The sequence below is a fragment of the Schistocerca serialis genome, chromosome 3, assembly GCF_023864345.2.
Source record: "Schistocerca serialis cubense isolate TAMUIC-IGC-003099 chromosome 3, iqSchSeri2.2, whole genome shotgun sequence".
Classification (NCBI taxonomy): Eukaryota; Metazoa; Arthropoda; class Insecta; order Orthoptera; family Acrididae; genus Schistocerca; species Schistocerca serialis.
Window position 1 is genome coordinate 956,864,082 of NC_064640.1, and position 27,159 is coordinate 956,891,240.

Consider the following 27,159-nt stretch of genomic DNA (forward strand, 5'->3'; position numbering starts at 1 on the left):
CTATTACTCTGTAACGACGTACCAGAGGCAATGGGTCTGTTATACCAAATTAAATTTTGGATGTTGTTCCGGGAATCTGGAGTAGTGTGTGGATTACAGTTCCACCCTATGTACAAGATGTTCCAAGCCCTTGGGCTACCAACTATATATGCGATAGTGGTTCCTTAATTACGTATTTTTAGATAAGAATTTAATGGTCGTGAATGCATATGTCAGGCAGAACGAGATACTGAGTGCCCGGATTGTTTACGTAACATGTTCGGAAATGCTTATTTTACGTTATCAAAACAGCGCGAGGCGCGCAGTGCCAGCGCGAGGCGCGCAGGAAATGTCTTCATACAATCTGAAGTTGTATTTGTATATGTATATATCCAGGCATCGACCATGTATCTATTTTTGTAACTACTTGTATCTGTCCAACTATTTAAATCCTATGGCATGTGGGACAATGATGTGAATTGCTATTATATTTATGTTGACTTTGCTATCTTTGTTTCCCTATTACAGATGTAAGTAGTTGCTTGATTGTATGTTAAAATATGCTCATTTCACTTTCTAACGTAGCACAAATATTTCCATTTCAGTGCAAGAGAGAAAAAACATGTCCTGAATTCAGAGGCGCCAATTTTTGTGAGGTATGGTATGGTATGCTCATGTTTGATATAATTAAATCTCTTCTTGTCCACCTAGTACTTATACTTGATGCTGTGCTAGTCTTCAAATGTAATTTTAGTGTGTCAACTGCAAAATAGAATTCTGTTGATAAACCGTCTCCAATTAATATCAGCAACTTTTATGTCTTTACAGTGCACTCAGCGAGACAGATATACATCCTGTGGACCTTTATCCCATGTCCAGCTTGAATCCATGGGCACCGGTGTTCCACAGGTAGAGTATAATTGTGTTCAAAGCATCATTGATAGTTGCTCGTCCCTCCCCCCTCCCACATTGGCATTCTCCCTCTCCCCTACCCCCTCTTTCCCCCTAACCACCTTTTCGGCACATCCCCCTTCTCTCCACCCTCCCTTTATCTCTTTACATCTTCAAGTTTCTCTGCTTTACCCCCTTTCCCCTTTCCCTCTGAAGGTGTGCGTCGGGATTGTGTGCTGCAGCTTCCGAGTTGACAACTTCTTGTACCACACAGTATTTTTAATAAGATTTGACTCCCATGGCAGCTGGCAAGGAAGCTCAGCAGAGCACACCTGTATACCTGGGCGCCCTGCTGGATGCCGGGGAGGGTACCACGGTGACTTTGGTGGTGGGGGAGACACAGCAGAGTCCGGCAGCAGCATCGTCGACATAACAGATGTGAACAGGCCGGTGCTGAAGGACCTGCCGACATACATGTACACCCTTCGTGCCCTGCAGCTGGTGAGCCTGGCCCCGCAGTTACTAGTCACTGCTGACAAATACGGTGTGGTGAGCCTGAAGGCCCAGTGTGAGCAGCAGCTGGTCACTGTACTGACAGTGGAAAATGCAGCGGCCACAGCTGTTCTTGTGGTGCAACATGGTGCCCCGGCCTTAGGCAGACCGCCGTCTCCTTCGTAAAGGGCCACATGTACCAAGCGATGTCTTCTGGCTGCGTGTGCATTGCATCAGCCCAGCCCTGCGTGGCCATCATAGAGGTCAGCAGGCTGCTGGCGGAGACACCACCTGAATTGAGGCCCGGCGCAGATCCCCGCCACACTACTCCGCCACCTGATGACGCGGCCATCTCTCGCCTCCAGAGTCTCTCTGAAGATGAAATAGGGGGGGAGGCTGATAGAGGTGGCCAAGGAGAGGGTGGCAGAAGAGCTGCGCGAGTTACTGTTGGCAGGGGCCAAAAGCAGTAGCTGGTGGATATACTGAGACAACGCTGACATATGGCATTAAGCAAACACCATTAGTTACATCATATGAGGTGCACTTTAAAAAATAGAAAGCATGCTGGGCCCATAACCCGGAGGTCCATGGATCGTAACCACGCTCTGCTACCAAAGCTGACATGGGTGTTACAATTAATCAAGGAAAACCCCCCAGTTGGTTACTGTCGAGTTGCAATTGACAATTTCTTTATTACTTCAACCATTGAAAGTCATTTCTTTACCACTTGACTAGGAACAGATTCAAAAAGCTAGCCGGCATGCGTGCCTTTTTGAAACGATTTATTTTACAGTTAATGGCCAAGCCATTTTACTTAAAACAGACTTTGATAACGCATTTAATAAGAAAATTAAAACTTTCCAAGTAATGAAACAAAAACACCAATTCGCATACAATTTGCGTACAATTTCGCTACCGAACATGTAGGGAGCCACTTCTTTTAAATTTCGGCACAACAAGATATAAAATTACAAGGGCTCGCTAACAGGGAGGCAGAACTAGCATTTTCAAAGGATGACAAGTAGATTAAAACAGTGAAAGTAAAGATACAGTCATTCACCTTTTATAACAACTAAAATTTATAACCACATAATTTTAAAAACCCACCAATTGAAGGCAAACAACCTTTTCAAACAGTGGCCAAAAACAATCTGAGTAAATTACAACCATTTAACATTTTACCATAACTAACAACTTTAATACCATGCCCTGCCAACAAAATGTCCTGGGATGGAAATAATTAACCAACCGGGTGTAAGGGTGGCCACAATTGTCTCCTGAATGATGCTCAGGTTAGAAGTGGACTAACAGACCCACGAAACCTCACACTGAGCAGTCACATCGACCTCACGTGAGGCCAGAGGAGGAGGAATCAAATCAGGAACCGTAATCCCTGCCCAAAAATACACTTCCTACCGGGCAGTACTAATAAGATGCGAAAAAGATCACTGTCTATAGATACACCAGCGACAGGAAACCCAAACACAGGTGGTCACAAGGCAGAAAAGACGCTGGTTGTGCAAACCAAAATTCTTCAATTAACATCTAAACCTTTAACCAACTTAACTTGCAGTTTCTCAGAGAAACAGCAGGTGAACTCCAATGCAAAGGTTCCTCACACCCAGCCGTGTCCACATCGCCAGTGTACCCAACTGGGCACAGTCACACAGCCACGCGCTCTGTCACTGGAGCCCTCGTCTTCTCTGCACCTACGGTGGCGAAACACCGCTCCTCAGGTTAGGCGAGTTACTAGTCCATCATTCCCGCCTACATATGGACAATTTAAAAACGTCTGTTGCCGCTCCAACCAAGTAGTGACTCAGAACCACAGCCGTAGCCCCCGGGTGTTCACATCATGAGCTTACAGCCTTGTCCAGTCAAATCATCCCCCACGTCTGGCACCGCCAGGATAAACCAAGAGGCTTCTCAGAACAGCAGCCAACTCTTCACCACCACGCCATGTCGCAGTCTCATTGTACAACATTCTCCAATTCCCGATTTTGAAAAACAAACCCACCGACTCGTCACCACTAGGCAACCAACCAGCCATCCCCCCAAAGATCTGATTCCTGTTAGCTTCATGTAAGGGAATAAATGACTAAGATCGATAAGACCAGACACGCCGCCAGAGAGGAACCTAAACAGAATTGTACACAGCATAATGATAAACATCAAACAATTAACGATGGAATGGAAGGACTGAGCAATCTTAACAGTGCGATTTATGTCGAGAGCCGACACACAGCTCAACCTCCCCTTTTAAACTGCAAGCATGCCTCCCCAAGCCCTACTAAGGGAGATGCTTCCCCAGCTTAACGTGACTCAGGTGAACCTGCTATCTTTCCCCTGATTTGTCACGAACTAGGCGACTCACTGGGCCTTATGTCCTTTCAATAGTACACATACCCAAAAAGTTCAGAGTAAATTTTCCAAATCAGCCCACACGTACTTCCCTCCCTGGGAAATTAAGAACAAACTTGGTCACCGGGCTTCCCCTGAAACTCCCGCATATTCCGATTGTAAAGAACAGCTTGTCTTGTGAGCGGCCATAATGTTATGCCTAACTCTACTCCAATTGTCTAATCAACTGGGGAGTAATCGCTGCCAGAATTAAATTGTTAATTCTCCTCTTGCCAATTTGTGTGAATTAACAGGGAAAGTAAACACCAGAGAAGCCGGGGTTGCCTTCATAGCTTCATGACGAGCGGTGTTAAAGGCGAAACTGATCCACTGGAGACTTAAATCCCACTTCTTTGGAAAGTCCTGATGGTATATAATAATATTAGATTTCAAATTGCGATTCACCCTTTCCGCAAAAGATCCCTTTGGATAATATGGGAACAAAGCGGACTGCCATTTTGTTTCAAGCTGCAGGTGCTAATAGCCTGAGTAGTGACAGTGACACTGACTGTCCATAATGGATCGAATCCAAACCACTCTAAATTCAGGCAACCATTGTAAACACCTCTTTTTCCCCCACATGCTCGATCTTAACACGGAACGAGAGTGATGTTTTCCATTAAATATTTACACGAGAAGAAAGAGACGACACATGAATGTTTAAGGATGTCAAAAACAACTATTTCCACCAACTCCCACCAGATAGCAGCATTTAACTGGTCCTCCAAATGGTGCACTGGGACTAGGGTACATTCCAAGCAAACAGCAGTTTTCAGATTTCTTTCTGCAAAAAACCAGATTGTCACAAATATTCAGAGCCTTCTACAGACACCAGACAGTGGATAAAAAGAGTGGTAAGTTGCGAAGAAAGTTCATTGAAAGACTATGAAGAAGGATATCTTTGTTACCTCCCATGGAATGATCGGCTATACACAACTTCGTGCAGACACACTTATACAAGGTAATCAACGAGTATCAAACAACTCGGTGCTCACCTTTTCATCTCTGCCAGTGCAGGTGACAACTGTCCACAAGTTTCTAAGCTCTGTGGCAACCGTATTTCTCAATGCCTAACCAAAGACCATGAACACAAAAGCTCATTATGAGGCTGACAGTGACTTGTGAAACATTGTCAATAATTTCAAAATGTGGATTCGTCATGTTCAGCCAGAAACAAAATGCCAATCCACATTCTGGTACAATGCTACTCCTTCAAAGTAGTATTTTGAAAGAGTACCCTAAGCTGGTGGAGTCATAGCTACTGTCAACTGGGAGGCAAAAGGCATTCTATTGAACAACCTCCTCCACAACACTCACCGTTTGGGGACATAGGTTTGATTATAGGCTTAAAACCTGAATAATGATTCGTCACTTACAGGTACTTTAAAGTGCATTAATGTAGCTTGTTGGGAACAGAGCATACTTGCCTCTTGTACAAAGCATCTTTCAAAAATATTTCACATAGGGTTATGGATGATATGTGATTATAGCATTCAGTGATGGCACAATGATCACTAAACTTTAGATTACAGTGAGCAACTGTTGCATCTAGTGGGTGATTTGAATCTGTACAGAATCAAAGAGCCACTGTCGAAAAAAAAAAAAAGTAATTCTCTTCAGGGCATGGTATTGTTGCGTAAGTCTCTTCCCTCTGCCTTACCATATCTGTTGATATTTGGCTAATTATGTTCTAGTTCTATATTATAATTATTGGCTCCTTTTAGTGTAATGTAATATGTTGTTGTTCTGGGGTAGAATTCCTACAGAACACTTTTACACACCTATACCACCAACCGTTTACCCACCAATAAGTGAGTAGTCAAATATGCCTCACTAACAATTTTTTAAGCTTGTTATGAGACTGAGCTGCTAAAACGAAAAACATTTTGATCTCATGCTCATCACCACCTCCTTGAGCAACTGAGGAGAGGTGACAGTTCAAAATTCTGCAAGCATGGCTGTTGTGGTTGATAGTTGCATGTTCTTGACCCCCTCCCCCTTTCACTGCTGCTGCTGCTCTTTTACCTCATGTCAATAGATTTTCTGAGTAACAACTGCGACATGCAACTAAATAAAATTAAAACAATCAGTGTTAACATTTGCGTAACCCATTATGTTCTTTATCTCCAGTGGACTTACAAGATAAGAATTTAAATTCGATTTGAATCACATTTCAGTTAAATTTTTTTTTTTTAACCTATGAAGTGTATTACAGATGTACTACTAAAATTTCAGAATTTATTGTACATCTGAAATAGTTTCAAGTTTTTGTTATGAAAATAAAACCTCTAAATTAAGTACTCTTACACTACTAAAAAGTAGCATTACATAGAATGTGCCCCACCTCTAAAAGTGAACGTGGTCATCCATTGGCTAGGTAATGACAATTCTCATTTGTTGATTGTAAACAGTTATGATGCAATTTTGTCATATGATGGCATGTTGGAGACCGTAGCTGTTTTTGAAGACAAATGTTGATCGTGTTGGGACAGCAACCAGCCACAATTTTACTTTGAGTTCCTTTATTCAAAGGAAACCGTTACCGGTTTCGAATCGTTGCGATTCATCATCAGACGGTTTACACGCTTTCTTTCTACATTTGGTGTGTTTTTTACAGATTAATTGTTCTAAAATATAAATAAAACACAATTACAAACATGCCACACACAGCTCTTTGAGTTCATTCCAACCACGCACCACATGTTTTGGTACATACAGTGACAAATCTAAAGTGTACAGTGAGAACTATTACGTGTGGAACAACGAAGATGCAGTGGGAATGCATTTACATCGATTGGATGAACGTTATAGAAACAATCACTCGAAACCGACGTTTCACCTAAGTCAAATGCAACGAAAATCTGGAACGCAACCATCTGTGTGTGGCATGTTTGTAATTGTGTTTTATTTATATTTTAGGACAATTAATCTGTAAAAAACACACCCAATGTAGAAAGAAAGCATGTAAACCGTCTGATGATGAATCGCAACGATTTGAAACCGGTAACGGTTTCCTTTGAATAAAGGAACTCAAAGTAAATTTGTGGCTGGTTGCTGTCCTAACACCATCAACAGTTATGATATTCAGAGACATGTGATGGTTTTTACAAAAATTACTACCAAGACTGAAATTTTTTGTGGGTTTGTCTTTGGTGTTAAATACCTGTGGCTACTGAAGCTGTGTTAAGTGTCCCCATAATGAATATTTCAGTCTTCAGTCGAGTGTGATTCAATATCAAACTTGCTGGAAGATTAAAACTGTGGTGGTTCACCGGGACATGAACCCAAGGCCATTGCCTTTTGTGGGCATGTACTATACCAACTGAGATACCCAAGAGAAGTCATGACCCATGTTCACAGCTTTCTTTACACAGTTAAAGTAAAATGTCATTCAGAAACACTTTCATCTCTGATCGTATTTTAACCACTTTACGTAGGTTTGTTCTTATACAGTATTTCTTTGTGCAGGAGATGGTGCTGCCACACATACCCAAAGAATGTGGTGAGAGCAGCACCAGGAGAAGAGGATTTTCTGTTGAGGTATGACATTTTAATAATCTATCATTAAAATAATGGAAAGTAATTTGGCCACCGTGTGTTGTTTCAAGCAGAGAGATATTAATCTATTCAACTCTCAAAGAACTTTCTTTGGGTTTACTTTCAGAGTGGTTCTGTGATATTAGCATCCGTTAGATATCATAAGCCTGCAGGTAATGTTTCCATTGCACACTAGTAAAGTTCCATCCATTATCAGGAATAATTGCTTCTTGCTTGCCAACATGTGAAATGTAATTTTCAATAATCTATCAGATTGGCAGTGCACTAGAGGCACTTTTCAAGATCCGCAATTAAATATATATTTGGAAAATAGGTGTTACGCATGTTACAATACATGACCTATGTGGCCCCCAAGAATGGGGCCACAAAGTTAATGGCAAGGAATTTCATCCATTTCTTGGTAGTGATTGGGTGTGTCTCACCTTTGGTGCCATAGTTTGAAGCTTTCACATTGACAAAGTTGGCATCTCTAGATAATACATTGTACTCTCCTTTGAAGGTAAGGAAAATAGCAACAGTCAATGATTTTCTAAGCACATTTAGCCACTCTAGGATCCCCAATGCTCTGTGGGTGTACAAGATTAGGTTCTCCAGTCCCTTCTCTGGAATGCAATCACACCAGTTATACCGTTCATATCATGTGAAATCGCAATAAAATAATACATTATTGTGTAGCATATAGTATCTAACTAGTGCCTCCAGTCAGTTAAGTGTAAATTGTGTTCCGATTTCTCTCCACATAGGCTTTCCATATTTGAGATTACACATGTCACTGCATATGTGTAATGCAGGTGATAAATGTTGTTTTGCCTCAGTAAGATCTCATATTTCATACTTCATTCCTTAGATCCCAAGTTAACATTTCTTCAGGCACACACAATAATGACTCGGGTACTACATTGTTCTCTCCCTTTATGTAAACTATTTCAAACTTGCATTCTTTAATTGAAATGATCATGCATGAAGAAATTTCCAATCAATAGTATGGTGCGATTACCAACAAAATAGTGATGGAAGTTCCTAAAAGTGGACACAATTTTGAGAACTTCCAATTCAGTGGCTGTGTAGGCCCATTAGCAAGTTCATCTGCCATCAACACCTCCAAATCTGGTAAATGAAGTGTCAGTTGTTGCACTATCTAAATATGTCTCAGGATTTTTGATTGACAACTGTGTATTCTCTAGTACATCTTTGATCTTCCTGAAAGACTGGAATACTTCTGACTAAATGTATAGTATCTGTTTGATACATAAGTTTAGTAATGGTTCTGCATTTAATAATGATTCTGGAATAAAATGACAGAAGTATCTTTCGATGTAGGCAACTTCTGTCTCTCTCTGGGATACAAGGAATCTTTGCACGTTTTATTTTTGTTTCGTCAGTTAAGACATCCTGGGGCATAACAATGGCTCTCTCTCTCTCTCTCTCTCTCTCTCTCTCCCTCTACCATATTTGATATTTTCTCCAAATTGCCCGGTATGTGACTTAGGAAATGGTAAAAAACGAAAATGGAATGCAGCAGCAATGGGAACGGAACTCAAAAAATTGGAGAAACTAAAAGCAGAAGGAAAGCTTAAAAATCCACTACAGAAAGGGGTTGGTTGCCCCCAAAAAGAGCTTCAAATGACTGACGTCATTTCACTGGCACTAATAAACTTGAGAACGCGATTGGCCGAGCGCGTGTCATCTGCTAAAATGGACGATATATCAGGCGACAGCTGTAGACGGGCGCGTAACGGAATAAAATAGTGGCACTGAAAAGGTGTCTTACCGTCCACCGCTGAGAGCAGTGGGGGACACATTGGGGGATGATCGCCGCTTAAAAGACGTCAATGGCTAAAAAGGCAGTGCTCTATCCGGAGTCTAGTTAAAATTACCTCCTCCCGACGACGCGTTCGGGAGGAAGAAGTCCAAGCACAGGGAAGAGCTTTCACGTCCCGCAATTTATTATGGGGAAGTGTCGACCAATGTGCGTGCCATAAGAGAACAACACGATGACATAAGACGCTCTGTAGATCGGCGAAGGGAATCTATAGAATAGCTGGCAGAAGGAGATAGACTGCAGCCTCGGCCACTATATTGGCCGCCTCATTTCCACAGGTACCAACGTGTCCTGGGATCCAGAGGAACGCCACTGAGACGCCCCCTATGTGCAGCAAGTGGAGGCAGTCCTGAATCCGGTGGACCAGAGGCTGGACAGGGTACAGAGCTTTGAGACTGAGGGGAGAGCTGAGAGAATCTGAACAGATAACATACTGTATCCACTGATGGCGGCGGATGTAGTTGACAGCCTGGAGAACAGCGTAAAGCTCCGCAGTATAAACCGAACATTGGTCGGGAAGCCGAAATCGATTTGGGGTGTCGCCAACAATATAGGCACTCCCTACACCTAACGATGTTTTCGAGCCATCAGTGTAAATAAATGTGGCTTCCTTCATTTGTGCACATAGAGCAGCAAATGCCCGACAATAAGTGAAGGGGTACCATTCTTGGGAAATTGACAAAGGTCACGGAGCAGGCATATCCGGGGACGGAGCCAAGGCGGTGCTGTACCCCAAGTCGTCAAGAAGGTTTTAGGAAAGTGGAAGGAAAGAGAATCGAGCAGTTGACAGAAGCGGACTCCCGGTGCTGATAGGGAGGAAGGGCGGCCTCCTACCCTACATCAAGGAGGCGTCGAAAAGAATGTCATGCGCCGGATTAGCAGGCATGGAAAACAGATGGCTAGCATAACGACTCAGAAGGACTGCTCGCTGATTGGACAGCGGAGGTTCAGCAGTCTCAGCATAAAGGCTTTCCACAGGGCTGGTGTAAAAAGCTCCAGACACTAAACGTAATCCACGGTGGTGGATGGAGTCGAGACGACGAAGAATAGACGGCCGAGGAGAGGAGTAATCTATGCTTCCATAGTCCAATTTGGAGCGCACTAAGGCGCGATAGAGGCGGAGAAGGACCACTCTGTCCGCTCGCCAGGAGGTACCATTCAGGACACGGAGGGTGTTGAGGGATCAAAGAAAGCGAGCCGAAAGATAGGAAACGTGGGAGGACCAGCACAGTTTTCTGTCAAACATAAGACCCAAGAATTTAGCGACGTCTGAAAACGGAAGGTTGACAGGACCTAGATGTAAGGAGGGCGGAAGAAACGCCTTACGTCGCCAACAATTAACACAAACGGTCTTACTGGGAGAAAAACGGAAGCCGGTTTCGATGCTCCAAGAGTGGAGGTGATCGAGACATCCTTGAAGACGTCGTTCAAGAAGGCTTGTCCGTTGAGAGCTGTAGTAGATCGCAAAATCGTCCACAAAGAGGGAGCCGGAGACATCAGGAAGGAGACAATCCATAATTGGATTTATGGCAATGGCAAACAGTACAACACTCAGCACGGAGCCCTGGGGTAACACGTTTTCTTGGGAGAAAGTACGGGAGAGAGTAGTGTTCACCCACACCCTAAATGTGTGCTCTGCTGTAAATTCGCGAAAAAGAAGGGGCAGCCGACCTCGAAAGCCCCAAGAGAACAGTGTGCTGAGGATGCCTGTCCTCCAACAGGTATCGTATGCTCTCTCCAGATCAAAAAATATTGCTACTCTTTGGCGTTTCCAGAGAAAATTTATCATGATATAAGTGGAGAGAGAAACAAGATGGTCAACTGCATAACGATGCTTTCGGAATCCGCATTGGGCAGGTGTTAGAAGACCGTGGGATTCAAGCCACCAAGCTAAACGGTAATTCACCATACGCTCCAAAACGCTACAGACACTACTCCTGAGAGAAATGGGGCGATAGCTAGAGGGGAGATGTTTGTCCTTTCCAGGTTTCAGAACAGGAACGACGATAGCTCCCCGCCATCGTCTGGGATAAGTACTGTCAGTCCAAATTCGATTATAAAGGTGAAGGAGGTAACGCAGACTATGGGTTGATAAATGCAGCAACATTTGGACGTGGATACCATCCGGTTCTGGGGCGGAGGAGCGAGAAGAAGAGAGTGCATGTTGGAGTTCCCGCAAGGAGAAAACAGTCTTGTACCTTTCGCGATTTTGAGAGGAGAAAGCAAGAGGTCGCAATTCCGCTGCACGTTTCTTCGGGAGGAACGCTGGCGAATAATTTGAAGAGCTCGCAATCTCAGCAAAGTGTTGACCCAATGAGTTAGAAATTGACATGGGGTCCACTAATGTATCATGCGCGACAGTGAGCCCAGAGACTGGGGAGAAACTAGGCGCGCCTGAGAACCGTCGAATCCGACTCCAAACTTCCGAGGAGGGAGTGAAGGTGTTAAATGAGCTAATAAAGAAATTCCAGCTTGCCTTCTTGCTATCACAGATGACGCGACGGTACCACTGCTTATAGCGGATACAGTTGTCCAACGTAGGATGGTGGCGGAAAACACGAAGAGCACGTCACCGCTCACGCACTGCGTCAGGCATGCCTCGTTCCAGCAAGGAACTGGGGGGGGGCGCCGGGGCAATGCCGAGGTGCATGGTATTGTATGTTCCGCAGCTGTAAGAATAACGTCTGTAATATGAGTGACCTTATCGTCGACGCTAGGAAAGTGACGCTCATCGAATGTCGCTGTAGTCGAAAAAGTGTCCAATCGGCTTGGGCAAACTTCCATTGTCTCGGGCGCATATATGGCAGTTGTGGCTGCAATCGAAGGACACATGGAAAGTGGTCACTCGAGTGTGTCTCACTGTTTCTAACAACAAGTTGCCATTCCGTAATCTGGAACAAGACTTTACAGGACCTGTAATTGCGTCGACACCATTCTGAATAATGAAAGGGTTGACCATGGAGAAGTTGTGACCTTCGTCAGACTGAGAAACAACAAGGAACTGTGGTAACGATGGAAGAACTGTCTGTGGCTGAGACTCATTGAATTTACACTTGTGAGCAGACATAGTAAAAGATGAGGAAACCATTGCGAAGTACCCTCCATGATTACCGGCGTCTCTGATGGCGCACTCCTCCTTTGTGGGGGCCCTCTCTGAGGGCACTCCCACCTTCGGTGATTGTGGACACCTCAGGTCACACCTCCTGAGAAATGCACGGACTGACCAATCGGCACTTGTGGAAGTTATCAGCTCTGGTAATCACCCTGCCCTGGGCCTGGCCGTTAGCAGGGGGTATGTACGTGTCCTACCTGTCTACTCAGGGCGGGGAATTACACGTTACCCCCGTCACTGGCTATGCATGAAAATGCGTGGATCAGCCTTCATACACGCATAGGGAGGAAAGGAAAGGAAAGGAAAGGAAAGGAAGGGAAAGGAAGGGAAAGGAAGGGAAAGGAAAGGAAGGGAAGGTAAGGTAAAGGAAAGGAAGGGAAGGTAAAGGAAAGGAAAGAAAGGTAAAGGAAGGAAGAGGTCTGAAACGCCACAGCGGAGAAAAGGGTAGAGAGAAGAGGTAAGGAAAAGGGGAGGACAGAGGAAGGATGAAGACATGCAAGCAGAGAAAGAGAAGAATGTGTGACACTTTCGAGTGTCCGTCTCCGGACATAGGCACAAAACATAGTCCCAGAGTGGGAGAAAGGGAAGGAGGGAGACGGCGGTGAGGGGTGGAGTGCGGTGGGGTGGCAAAGATGGGTGATAGGGAAGGATGCGGAAAAGGAAGGTATGCAGCCCGGAAAGGAAGGAGGGCCACATTAGCTCGGAGTCCTGTGCTTGCTACGCACGTATCCACAAAGGAGTTGTGGACCCCCTGGGGGGAACCATCATGTTTTAGAGCATGCTCTGCAACAAGATATTTTGTGTTACTGGTATAGACTTTCTGCCTATGCCCATTCATCCTGTCAACTTGGTGCTATTCATGCTGACGTAAAAGGCCAGTGTTTACACAACAACTAATATGACATGTGCTTCGCGAGAGGGGGGGGCGATCTCTCTTTGGTAATATGTTTTGCCAGTTACAGGGCTGGTGTAAGTGGTGGCAGGAGGGTGCATAGGGAAAGTCTTGCAGCAGGGACTGTCACAGTGGTAGGAGCCACAGTGTAGAAATATGGGTGCAGGAGAAGCATAGAGTGACAAGAATCTTGTGGAATTTGAGAGAACAATGAAAAGCTATTCTAGATATGGTGGCCAATATCTCTGACAGAATGGATCTCATTTCAGGGCATTGTTTTATGAAGTCCTGGCCTTGTTGAAGTAGCTGATTTCTACATTGCAGACCAGGATAATACTGGGTGACAAGTGATGCGCTACAAAGTTGCCTTTTTTTTTTAGTAATTACCAGTACCAGGATTGGATGTGATGGCCTGGGAAACCTGATTTTGAACTAGGGTGGTGGGGTAACTACATCCAGTGAGAGCTGAGGTGAGAATGGTGGTGTAAAGTGTTTGCATCTGAACAATTATGTTTGCCTTGAATGTCAAGGCTGTATGGAAGGGAACATTTGACATGGAAAAGATATAAACTTGTAAGTAATGTTGTCAATGGGTTTAATATGGACAGACACTTGTAGCTGGCCTTTGGTGAGGATGAGATGAACATCAAAGAAAGTGGCATGGGATTCAGAATAGGATGATGTGAAATTTAATTGGGAGAAGGTCTTTGGAGATACCAGGAATTTTAACAGATCATCCTCAGCACAACTCCATATAGCAAAGATGTCAACATTTCTAAACCATGCAGAACCAACACAGGGAAAATTATCATGTATGCAGCCCAATTCTGAATGTAACACCCTGTGGTCACGAAGTACAGTTACAGGAAACTGTAGTGTTAGTTATCATATGAAAGTGTTTCTGGATAAGTATTCTTTCCTACAAAGAGGTTGATTTGATGCATTTTGAATTCATAAGAAGACAGTGAAGTGTAGCCTCAAATATTGATACAAAATCAGTACTGAAAGTGAATCAGTGCATGGGACTTAACTTTTGTCCTGTTTTCATGTTATGTTCCAGGTGTGTTACACTGCTAAAAAAAATGAATATTCTGATAATTTATATGACAGTGACGAAGAGTATCAGCCACCTACAACCACAGCAGATGAATAATTGAATACTTCAGTGACTAATCTTGGTTTGTCTCCCATGAAGACACACAAAATTGGGAAGAGAGACAGGCCCAGCTATGGTGGAAGAAAACCCCAAGAAGCTGAAATGGAATTAAAACAAAATAGCTGACACTAATGGAAGAGGAAGTACTATCTGCTCCAAATGAACAGAAATCATGCCAGAAATGCTCTGATTTGGACAAAATTGTGCACAATTTGAAAGAAAAATATGCGATATCCACACGCCAGAAAAAGTAGCTATTCATACCCTTGCACCTTCCAGCTGGTCTATGGACTACACGGCAAAGAAATTCAATGTTTCTACATATATGGTAAAGCAAGCTAGGAAAATAAAAGCAACCCAAGGAGTGCTTCCACAACTTCAGCAGGCTCAGGGTAAGCAATTTAGTTCAGAAATAAAGGTGCCAGTGTCTGAGTTTTATGGAAAATAATGACTACAGCCAAATAATGCCTTGAGGAAAAAAAAGAAAGACTGACGTTGAAAATGGGAATGTATGTGTACAGATGCAAAAAAGACTTGCTATGCAACATATCAGCACTATATGTAGAATTCAAGGAAAAGTATCCCAATACTGAAGTAGGTTTATCGTCTTTTTCAATCTTCGGCCAAAATGGATTTAGCCTGTAAGTGCAAGCGGCACACACAATGTTTGTATGTGAGACCCATCAAAATGCTAAACTGATGTTTGCTGCTATAAGGGATTCTGGTATGGATTACAAATGTGCAATGAAGCTGCTAGTGTGACATCAGTTCCTACCAGTGCATGATACACAGGTGTGAAAAGTGTCCTGGTAAGGCAAATCTTGCAGAACAAATGAATAACAAACTGTATGGTTAACTTCTTATAGATGAACTTGTGTGATCCATGTGTGTCCATTGTTTATAAGAAACAAGTCTTGAAACAATGCAAAGGACAGTGGAAGGTTTTGTTGAAATATGTTGCAAAAAAATAAAACTGACCCTACACAGTTTCACATTAACAGCACAATCAGCTTATCTCCAGTTTTTTAAGGATAATTTGAAACAAGATGAAATTTTAGTAATACTAGAATTTTCTGAAAATTACGCATTTATAGTTCAAGATGCCATCTAAGGATATCATCAGGACAACAGTCAAGCAACTCTCCAGCCATTTGTGATTTACTATAGAGGAATCAGGTGATGTGTGTGCCATGAACCTGTGCGTTTTTAGTGACTATTTAATTCATGATGCCATTGCAGTTCATGCCCACCTTCGCACTATGATGGCATATGTGAAAAACCAGCTTCCTCACATACATTTTGTGGAATACTTCAGTGATGGGGCAGCTAGTCACTATAAAAACTGTAAAAATCTCAAAAATTTATGCATGCATTACCATCATTTTCAGATTCACGCAGAATGGAATTTTTTCGCAAGTCATGGTAAAAATGTATGCGATGGTATTGGTGCTACCATTAAGCGCATGGCATCATGAGCTAGTCTGCAGTACCCTACAGAAGGTCACATTCTAACACCTCTGTATGCCAGAGATATTTTCCTTTACCCAGGTAAATAATTAAAATCATTCTATGTTTCGAAAGATGAGGTGAATTCAGTCGAAGAGTTGCTAAAAAGCAGACTAGAACACATTAAAACTGTTGCAGGCACAAGGAGCCATCATCACTTCTCTCCAGCGGACTTGGACAATGTGCAGATGAGCAGACTGTCTGGTTATAACTGTAGGTTCACATGCACATGTGTCTTCAGTGTGTCTGACTCAGCATTCAGAAGCAAAAGCAACAACATGCAACAACATACAACCAGGTTGCTATGTTATTGCTGTTTATGATGACAAATGGTACTTAAGGTGTGTTGCAGTGTGATGCGAAGCAGAAGCTGATGTATTTGTGAACTTCATGGCACCAGCAGGACCAGAAAGATCATTTCATTGGCCATGTTTGTCATAAGAATATGTTAAAAAGGAATCCAACACCTGTCTGCCAGTTCCAATTCCCACCACAGTGTCAGGAAGACGGTACAAAAGATGTCTCTTGATTGTAAGTTTCGCCACTCTAAATAGGTGGAACATAAAAGAATCCTCTTTTGCAAGGCTCCCACCACCAGCATTCATTCACAAAATTCCTCGTTATTTAGAAGTTGTTATTGCATTTTTCATCACTAAGGAGCTAAACTGTTTGCAGAAAAATACGTAAAATCCTCTAACTTTGGTTAACGCTTTAATATCATGTATAGATTTGTCTTCTCTGTGACACCACTGGGTCAGCTAGCAATGGAGCATTTACTAATAACGTGACCAGATCTTGTCTAAGGTTTAAGCTTTAATTTCTTCTGAAACCATGAGAAGGTGGTAGCTGGAGACAAATCTTGTGCAGGATTAAGCACTATTTCTGGAGGTTTAGCTACCCTAACTCTAAGAAGAGTTAAGTGGAAGTGTGTAGGCACCATCATGGAGGCAGAAACAGATTTTAGAGCAAACAGGATCACAGTAAGGTTTATAACAGTGAAGGGATTTATTAAAGGGTCACAGGCTACAAAAGATTTTGTCAAAGAGATTTTAAAATCGTTGCGGACAACTGAAATCGCCAGAAGATGGAAGGAGTACTTCTACCATCTCCAATTGTGATGAAAGCAAAGTAGGGTTCTATTTCCAGTCTAATCATGGCTGACCCACACTGCGTAACACTAGATTGCATGCGTATACCTGAACTATCCATCCTGTGTTGGCAAAAGAGCACTTTCTGACTTCCATCAAACTTGACACTGAAGTTCAAACCTTTCCTGAACTTTTTCTTTCACTACATGCTTCAAGTCAGTTAACACAATTTACAGAATGGTGAGTCTGCTCCGCTTATGTGTGGGCATCTTTAGACAAGGTTTATTGGTACATTTAAGACCCGTGTAAGGCACAGAATTTTCACACACGTTACACAAACATGGTGATATCACTGCAGTAACACATTTGCATTCAAAATTACATAAGCCCACTTAGTAGTAAATTAAACTTCTTTCTTTGCAAGAGAATTAAAGTATATTGCAAACCAATATTTGCATAATAAATTACTTCATTTGTAAACATTATCAGTGTGAATACTGCTATGAAGAAACTAAGTGTTTTGTTCACATTCATAAACACTAAAGTCATTGATTTAATTCATATGGGGAACTTTGCTATAAATTTTACAGACTTTGGTAATATTTCTACAGTGAAACCACAACAGTCAATTGTATCAGCACCATATAATAACAAGGTATTTCTATTACTGCATACTGATGTTCATTAAGGAGGATTGAAGGAAAGCTTGTCAAGTGGAAGCACATTTTTTTGACCGCCAAGTAAATTTCTCCCGAACAAAGATTCCATCATCTAAAACTATCCAAACTTCACTCATTACATCATCATCATCATCATCTATGTTAGCTTTTCAACGAACAACTAATTTCTAAAAAACAAACTTCCAAAGAACCCAACTGACAACATTGGAAGAAACAGTAATTAGACATTAACTTTGTAATTGTTAATCTAATAATTCCACATAATTCCACTTGCTACATAGTAGCAGATGTTTCAAAACTAGATATACAAGACACTGTATTACTGAGGCACAATAATCCATGCAAACCATTTGTCATCAATCTGATCACTAATGAACACAGGGCATTTCACGATTCCTGTCACAGGCTTAGATAGAAAGCTCAGTAGATGAATTTTGGTAAGGAAATCATGTCTAGAAATGTACAGAGTGTCCTCTATAACCCCTGAAGGCCTGTATTAGGAATTGTGGAACACCATCCACACAGGGGACAATAGCAAGAGCAAATTGTAGATTTTGTATCTTTCTTGGGCTGGCGAGGAGAAACTTACTGTGGATCACCTACAGCGCATACAGTGAGCAGTAAGACCTCCTCAATGAACAGATGCATCTGCCGAATTGGCAGTCTCTAAATTTTTCAGAATTTGTTCTCAGTATACTTCAACGTAATTTGTGTATTAACAAAATTACAACTCATGAGTTCTTGTATAGCTTGGCAGTATTATAGCAAGTCACTTGACTGTAGTGCCACAACTAACAAGTTCCATACAGCTGATAAGATTCAAATTCAGAGATATAATTTTTGTAATTAAAACTGGAGTGGATAACTACACTTTATAATGTGAAAATTAAGAGGCTCGTTTGCACATTATAAAGTATTAAATAGGAGCTCTACATTCATATGGTTGTCTGTTACAATCTACTGTATTAAAGAAACATTATTCCACTAGCTCAATCACCTGTTAAGTCTATCACGGACCCCTAAATATGACAATGGAAAACATAGCATCAGAATGCATACACTTAAAAAATGAAAGTTCTGCTGCACAGACTGTTTGAAACGCATTTTGGTGTGAAATAACCATGCCAAGGTAGCCAGAGTAATAAAACAACTTTCAACAGCTTTGAGTGCTTCTTTTACTACAAAATCCACCTATATTTAATGTTTTTATCAGTGCTGAACATGATGAGCAATAAACTGGTTCAGCATTTTTGACTAAGTGAATGGCCAAAATAATGTCCAGTTACTTCCAGTATATTTAATTCTTAAATCATGGCCTTCTGCCACCTATTATCAGAAAAATATTCATAGGTTTTGTTATATTATAGCTGCCAATTTACCTCACTTATCCAGTGCATACACAACGTAAGTTATCTTGAGATGTTAACACTATTGCCTGCATTTTAGTCTAACACACATTTCATCACTTCCATCAGTTGGGGGTCTTCCACAGGCTATCTGCTGCAAAATTGTTGCAGAGCAGAGGTAGAGAACAATGCTCGGGTAACATTTATGTACATAATATTCTATGATTAAATAGAATCAATAAGAGAAGAAATAGCAAAGCTGCAGGAAAGGCACATACATAAATAGCTTGTGAGGAATATATGAAGTGAAACAACCTGTTTTTACAGTAATACTGCTCTTGCTCGTGAGGTGTTTTGTCCTGGTCACAACTGGTGTCATAGCAATACATCACCTGTGGTAACTGTGGCTGATATTACAATAGAGACAGGTTAACAGAAGTGATTGGGACAATTTACTCCTCAACATGTTTCTTTATGCCCTGTTACCACGTATTACAAATTCTGGATGGTATTTTGTTTATGTAGTTCAGTGCAAAGTCTACACAGATCTTTGAAAACGTTGTAGTTTCTTGTACCACACAACACATTGCACTCTTCTTGTTATCCTGTCACCCTCACGAAATACTGAGATATAAATCCAGGGTCAGGCCAACTTAGGAACAGCCACCCATAGAGCTATAACTGTTCTTTGACCTTTTATGGAACATGCACAGTACGAACACATATCTCTGATTGGGATGAGACATCCAAGACTGGCATCTCGCACTACATAAATTCTAAGCTGCCTGCTTCCAAACTGGATGAAGTAGTAGTCCACTGGTATTTAAGACTGCATTCAGCTGAATATTCTGAGATATGGTGTGTTACGAGTGACTAATGAAGCACGTCAGAATTTCACAGCATGTAGCCACAGGCAGTCGTCAACTGTTCTTTGTACCTTTTTTCCTTGGCTCTTATGCTGGACGTTCCAGGAAAGGTGAAAAAGTACAAAGCAGGAAGAAACATGCTAGCTGGTTGGCAGGGAGAACTGATGTCAGAGTTTTAACACTTTTCTTGAATCATGTTGGCCTACAGGCAATTTATGTCACTCTCCCAAATAGAGACTGCAGGTGAAGAGACATCAGGCCTCCTATTAAGCTGACTGTACATCATGTCATCCTGTTAAAGGTGCAGAACCATCTTCAGTAACAGTCATTTCTCGTAGTAGTGGTCACCAAATTCCAAATGAAGGCTATTAGTGCAGACATCCATTAGGTCTGGGGTGACAATCTAACACTGCATCTTTTGAGAGGCAGTGTACTGAACTGTTTTGGAATGAAAACTGGTGCCTCAATTTCAGCAACAGTCCCCCACAATGTTTTGTCACTTGCACTCAAGTCTTCTCTTCACATTTAGCACCAACAACATTATTTTCATTCTGTCCCTCCATAATGACCAACCCAGTCCATGAAGTCACAGTAATTTTGGAACACCAACCTCCTCTGTCTCATTTGTTCATCTCTCTCGGTGCAGCGTTTTGCTTCTCTCCAGGATTGTCCCTCTAGTAATGGCTCCAAGATAGGGGTTACCAGTTCCCATTATTCCCACTTCTTTTGGTGATGATACTTACAAGACCAGCAACAGTTACCATTTGATGTCATTGACATGTCCGCTTTGATGCAGAGATACGTCCCTAACTTCAGGTCACATTGCTCCCAAATGAGTAGTTGAGGCGAATGATGTGTACACACCAAGTATGGCCTGTTCTCACAATCTCTTCATCAACCTCCATGTTCTGGGGTTTGTTCTGAAGCTTCTGAGTACTAAGATTCTTGCACAGATTACCAGCATTGCCATAACACTCAGTTTGGAGGACCACATTTTGTCTCTCAGGCTTGCACCCCAAGGAGGGCTGACTTCACCTTATCTATGGAAGGCCTCCTCCCCCATGTAATCAAAGATTAGAGAAAGAAAATGAACGACACCCTCGGGCCTCGCAACCTAATACCGTTGGGGTCAAAAAATCAAGAGTTGGCCAAGAGAGGCCGACAGGAAAGGAAAACAGAAGTCTGCAAGTGAGCAGAAGCAGTGTCAGAGCACTGGATCATCTAAGACTATTTGCCACAAAGAGAAGGAAGATTCTTGTATCATTAGACAATGAATAGTACACTCAATCCATGTAAGCAAACTTAAGTACTAAGTGTTTTTCTGTCAGCACATAAAAAATAAGGTTTAACAGGAACCAAACTGTTATTCAATAAATGTAATTTTTACAACATGCTGACATTTTACAGATACTTGTTACATGTATGATTCAATTTTACATTGAAAACTTTACTTGCTGCTCACAGGTCACTCATTAGCAAAAAATTTGAACTACTTCACACTAAATTATTTTCCTCATTTTAATTGTAGTGGAAATAACTACACATGGTGTTTGGTCTGGTACAAAAGATAATATTCCTCATTACAAAATTAAAATGGTTCCACATTGAGATGTTATAATCTTTGTCTAAAATACCAAATTAGATATTCAATGTATACCTACAGAAATGCATCATACAGCAGTAACACTGAATGTTCAACATGAACCTGACATTTTAGAGCTGATGTGTCTCCATCAGCTGAAAAATTTTGTAGCGAAATGTATTGTCATGACAGCCCATGCATGTTTGGGTAACAACTGACTTCAACCAAGACAAAATATACTAACTTTAATACATAGGTTATAGAAGAGTAAAAATTTTTCTGTAGTTTCCATATGTTTCTATAATACTTACAGAAGTAGTAATTTTTTTTTTAATTTCAAAATTTACAAATTACATTTACAATATTAACACCTCCACTGTAGCTACACCATCTGGGCGAACAATTTTTATCTACTGCTTATCAAGTTTTATCATTTGTTGTTGACTTATGTGGGACTCTTCAAGTGCTGCACAAAAGAAAATGTAAGTTGAATGTTTACAATTGATTTAGTGTGCTATTGCCCAGTTTATACCACCATGCTATTATAAACCATCTATGAAGAGAGCATACAAACAGAGTAATATGTAACTTTTATTCAGTCTAGAAAACTCAGAAACACCATGACAATCCTAATTTCAGTTTGCATTATTTAAAAATATATTAACAGTATCCATTATGTCCCACAAGATGTGGTGCACTCATCAGTCCACATATATAACCATGTATGCATAATGGTATGTTTTTTATCAAATAGCAACAGAAGAGCATTTAACAATGTGAAGAATGTTAGACAATATAATTTTATTAAAGATTCTGGCCTTTTACTTCAGAACCACACTCCGTAATGTGCAAACCACAACTGATCTACTAGTAACAACATACAGTGTTAAGTCCTAGTTAGCTGTTTTAACTTCTGCCAAAAATGCATTGAAGACAATATACAAGTCTATCGATAATGTAAGCACCTATAACAGAAGGTATAATGTACATCCTTAAAGGTAACATAGGATGTTTTACATCTAGCTGAGTAAAGATTTGAGGCAAGTGAGGAATAGCAATTTAAATATTTTCAAATTATGGAACATGCAAGCTAAATAGTAGCTGTATGTTACATGAAGAGTAACAAACATTTTCTACATCAACAGTCTACAATTTCTTGGAGTCTAGATGTAACAATATTTGCAGATCAACACTACAAGTACAAAACATAACATTGCATTCCATTGCTTTGCTCTGCATCATCTAACTGAACTTTATGAAGTTCTGATTCGTTTAAATATTTGCAACAGACATTTTACAGTGGTTGCAAGAATGACCACTAACTTAAGAGCTTCAGCAATGGCAATGGGAAGTACTCTTGTTTCCTTCAAAAGAGAACAAATTCCAAAGACTAGTAGTACAAATTTGAACTAAATTTTGTGGAATACAAATATTTTGAACAGTGTCTCTGGATAAGGAAACCATGTCCAAGCACACAAATTCCAATTTCATTAACTACTTTTGAAACTGCAAGTGTATACTACAAATTCGAGTTGTCAGAATGTAAAAAAACTTCCTGACAGATTAAAGCTGTGTGCCGGACCAAGACTAACTCGGTTCTGAGTTAGAGTCTCGCTCCGGCACACAGTTTTGATTTGTCAGGAAGTTTCATATCAGCGCACACTCCACTGCAGAGTGAAAATTTCATTCTAGAATAATTAACATGAAAAATTAATTTTATATCAACTGTTTAATACATGTCATGTGACTAACAGTGTGAATGCAAGTCATATGAAGACAGTAATAACAGAAAAATTTAACAGAACATTATGGCTTCTTAAACTAATAATTCCTTTCTCAGACAGAAAAGTGTAGCGTGAAGTTACTTTTTATTACGGCTGGTTTCGGTCATCATTTGTGTAAACAATGAAACAGAAGAAACGGAATCTAACATTGAAACAGAACAGGAGAACCAGTAACATTACTAAGCTGACTTTTTCGAGAAAATTAGTATAACATCAGAACTCAAACATTCTCATACACAAAGAGCAATCATCATAATGAAAATGTATGAAACAGTGAACGTAATTTTCTAATTCTAAAGCAAAACACTGCCTTTGAGGTACGCAGGTAACATATGAAGCGCTAAAGTTAACAATTCGAAGGAAATACGAACAAAGAGCACAAACGTGCATAATACATAATATTAGGTAAAAACAGTTCTAAGTTACGTTTTCTTCAAATGTATGACAGTAACAAAGCTGTGTTCAACAAAGGCATTTTTAAAAAACACCCACATGACATATGTACAGGGGCCACATGATGTATACATGCCATACAAATGTAATAAAAAGCAGTGTACAAACTAATGTATGTAGGAGGAACAAAACTCCCATGTCACAAGCAGCTCAATCACTAAACACACTGAGGCCCGATGTACTTAAATCTTAACAAGAAACATAGATGCATTACTACTAATATTTATGAAGTATAATAATATGAAGAGATGGCAGTGTGTGTATCAAGCAATCTTATCAAGTAACTAGCCTTCCACGAGCTTATGCATAATCATATTAAATTGATGAACAACCCATCAAAATAACACTGAGTCCTTTATAATTTAACCATACATCATTGTGGTAGTACTTAAGACAAGGGGGTGGGAGGTGAACAACAGGCAAGTGCTTGTGACATTTATCTATGCACAATTTTTCACTTTAAAGTTAACTGTTTCCAACTGAATTACAGTAGTGTGTACAAAAACTTAGAAGAAAATATAATATGAAGACCACAAATTTGGCTGGCAGACAGAGACACACACACACACACACACACACACACACACACACACACACACACACACACACACACACACACACACACACACACACACACACACACACACACACACTTATAAATAGGAAAGTAGCTTAACTACAATGTCATGTACGAGGGTTGACTGAAAAGTAATGCCTCCACATTTGTAACTACTAAACAGTTGGCAGCATTGGTATGCAGTCAGTACTGACTTGTTTTGCAGCTTTTTCTCTACAGCTCCAGTTGGCAGGAAGCCTTAGCATTGAACAGTTGTGTATTTACAGTGTAAAGTATAGAACCCTGTGCAGACGGCCACTCAATGCGATTTAAGCAACATGCAGGCCTGGAATTCTTGACGGAAGGTGTCACCCCCAAAGGATATTCAGAGAATGAAAGTTTATGGTGATTGTGTTGATGTGAGCACTAAGTCATTGGGCGAGTAAGTTTGAAGATTTTGAGGTGGGAACATCTGACCTGCATGGCAAACAGAGATTAGGATGTCCTGTGACAGCAACAACCGAATTTAGCGAGCAAAATATTGACCGATTCAGGACGATCGTCTTATCACACCGAGAGAAATTGCTAGCACAATGAGCATTTCACAAGAACGTGTGTGTCACATTGTTACTTCACATGCATAATACATGACACCACAGCAGAACTTCAGAGGCAATCTCACCACTGTACAGCACCCTCCATACAGTCCAGATTTGGCACTATGTGACTTCCATCTGTTCCCCATAATGAAGGACAATCAGCGGGATCATCATTATGCTTCTGATGATGCTGAGAGAACAGACTGGTTGCGGCAACAGTGTCGGCTTCTTCAGAATACTTTTTAATCGTTGGCAGAAATGCATCGAATTCACTGGCGAGTATGTGGAAAAGTGAATATTTGTAATTAAAGACCACATTTTGTTTTATTTCTGGATTTGGTTTATTAAAATATTCCCATCCAAACCCAATTAACAAAGGTGGAGGCATTCTTTTCAATCAACCCTCATACGTAACTATGATCTATTAAATAATGACAGGGCAAGAGTCTCATATTATTTCTATGTTCTTAAAGTTTCAACAGCATGCAATAAAAACCATGGATAAGAAAAAGGCTACAGGGCACAAAGAAATTTAATACATTTGTTGTTTTAAGCCTTTTATTTTAAATGAATGAATGAGAGAGATTTTAGCACATTTATGTTTGAATTCACTCTTAATATGGTTTTCATAGGCCAGGATTTACTGGCGCTCAAGCTAACTTTGAAAATGTTATGGATGGTTGGTTGGTTGGTTGTTTGAAGTTAAAGGGACCAAACAGCAAGGTCATCAGTCCCTTGTTTCAAATAGACTCCATTCTGCTAACAGGACATCTCAGTATAGTCAGAAAAATAAAACGGAAAAAGGGGAAACGTAAAAGGGCAGTCACGTTGTCATTAGTAAAAACAAATGAGGGAAGTTGGCAAGAGAACGGACCCAACACTATGCTGAAGCAGCATAGGCAAGACCACCTGTGACTTAAAAGGTACAACTGCTATAATGCAGAAAGTACGGATGGAATGGAAAAACTAACCAAGCCTTAAAAAGAAGGGGTAAAAACAGAGTAAAAGGGAAAGAAAAGAGGATTCCGGTCAGGGAGGTGAATCGGGAATCTCTGAACACTGCCTACAGTGGGAGACACCCAAACACTCACCGCCCTGCCCCAACACCAGAGGGAGATTAAAAACTTTAAAACTGAGAATAAAAACCACTCTCCCGGAGGAAACCTAGAACCAGAGAGACCATCCGGGAATCGTCAGCCAACATCAAAGGTAAAGTGTGGGGGAGTCTGTACTTAGCACGCAGCGCCAAAAGAAGGGGGCATTCAACCAAAATGTGGGCCACTGACTGGAAGGCTCCACAACCACATAGCGGGGGTGGCTCATCACGCAAAAGGAAACCATGGGTCAGCCTGGTATGGCCAATGCGGAGACGACACAGTGTGGTCGAGTCCTTGCGGGAGAGGCTAAAGGAAGAACGCCATGGGCCTGGATTCACCTTAATGGCACGAAGTTTATTAGACAGTGGAGTAGCCTCCCAAGAATTGGCCCATGACTGTGCAAAGTGGGATTTGATGTGAAGCCGTAAATCCGCTGCAGGAGGGGTTACAGAAAACGGGGGATAAGTAACTGCTCCCCCAGCCAAACGATCAGCGAGCTCATTACCCGGGATACCCACATGGCCCGGGACCCATAGGAAATCAATGGAACAATCAGCACGGTGAAGATCAGCGAGATGGTCATGGATGGCAGAGACCAAGGGATGGCGCGAAAAACACCGGTCAATAGCAAGAAGGCCACTCAACGAGTCCGTACATAACAAAACGCGGTTGTGTTGGGATTGTTTAATAAAGGTAAGGGCCCGGGAAATTGCCATCAATTCCGCAGTAAACACCCCACATGAGGGTGGCAGTAGATGATTTTCCGTTCCAACAAAGGACGTGAAGGCATACCCAACATGATCAGCAGATTTAGAGCCATCAGTGTAAAAAACAACAGCATCCCGAAACTCCCATAAAATTTGGCGGAAAAAGGAACGGAACACCACCGGGGGGATGGAATCTTTCGGACCGCGGCGGAGATCCATCCGAATTCGAGGCCGAGGAACTAACCAAGGAGGGGTGGAGGGGAGGGAGCGAGGAAGACAGGACAAAGAAGGAAGCCGAAAATCACGGGTAAGAGACGCAAGGCGCAGCCCAACCGGTAAACCCGCCCGAGGGCGGGAGTCAGGCGGGCGACATCCATGGTCTGGGAATAGGATAGAATAGGAAGGATGAGCGGGAGAAGAACGGATAGTAAGGGCATAAGACACCAGAAGCTGGGACCGCCGAACAGAAAGGGGGGGGATCCCAGCTTCAACCAAGAGACTATCAACAGGGCTCGTAGGGAATGCACCGGTGGCCAAACGGATACCACGATGGTGGACTGGATCCAGCACGTGCAGCGTGGAAGGAGCAGCTG

At 41.6% G+C, this 27,159-nt stretch overlaps 1 protein-coding gene across 1 annotated transcript in view; it reads left to right on the forward strand.

Annotated features, from left to right (window-relative positions):
- Window positions 1-1,568: 1,568 nt before the first annotated feature.
- The window catches only part of LOC126471342 (speckle-type POZ protein-like), a 42,430-nt gene continuing 16,839 nt past the window's right edge, over window positions 1,569-27,159 (forward strand). Inside the window, exon 1 of the mRNA XM_050099462.1 lies at window positions 1,569-1,798. Coding sequence (XP_049955419.1) covers window positions 1,569-1,798 — 230 coding nt within the window. The remainder of the gene's footprint in view (window positions 1,799-27,159) is intronic.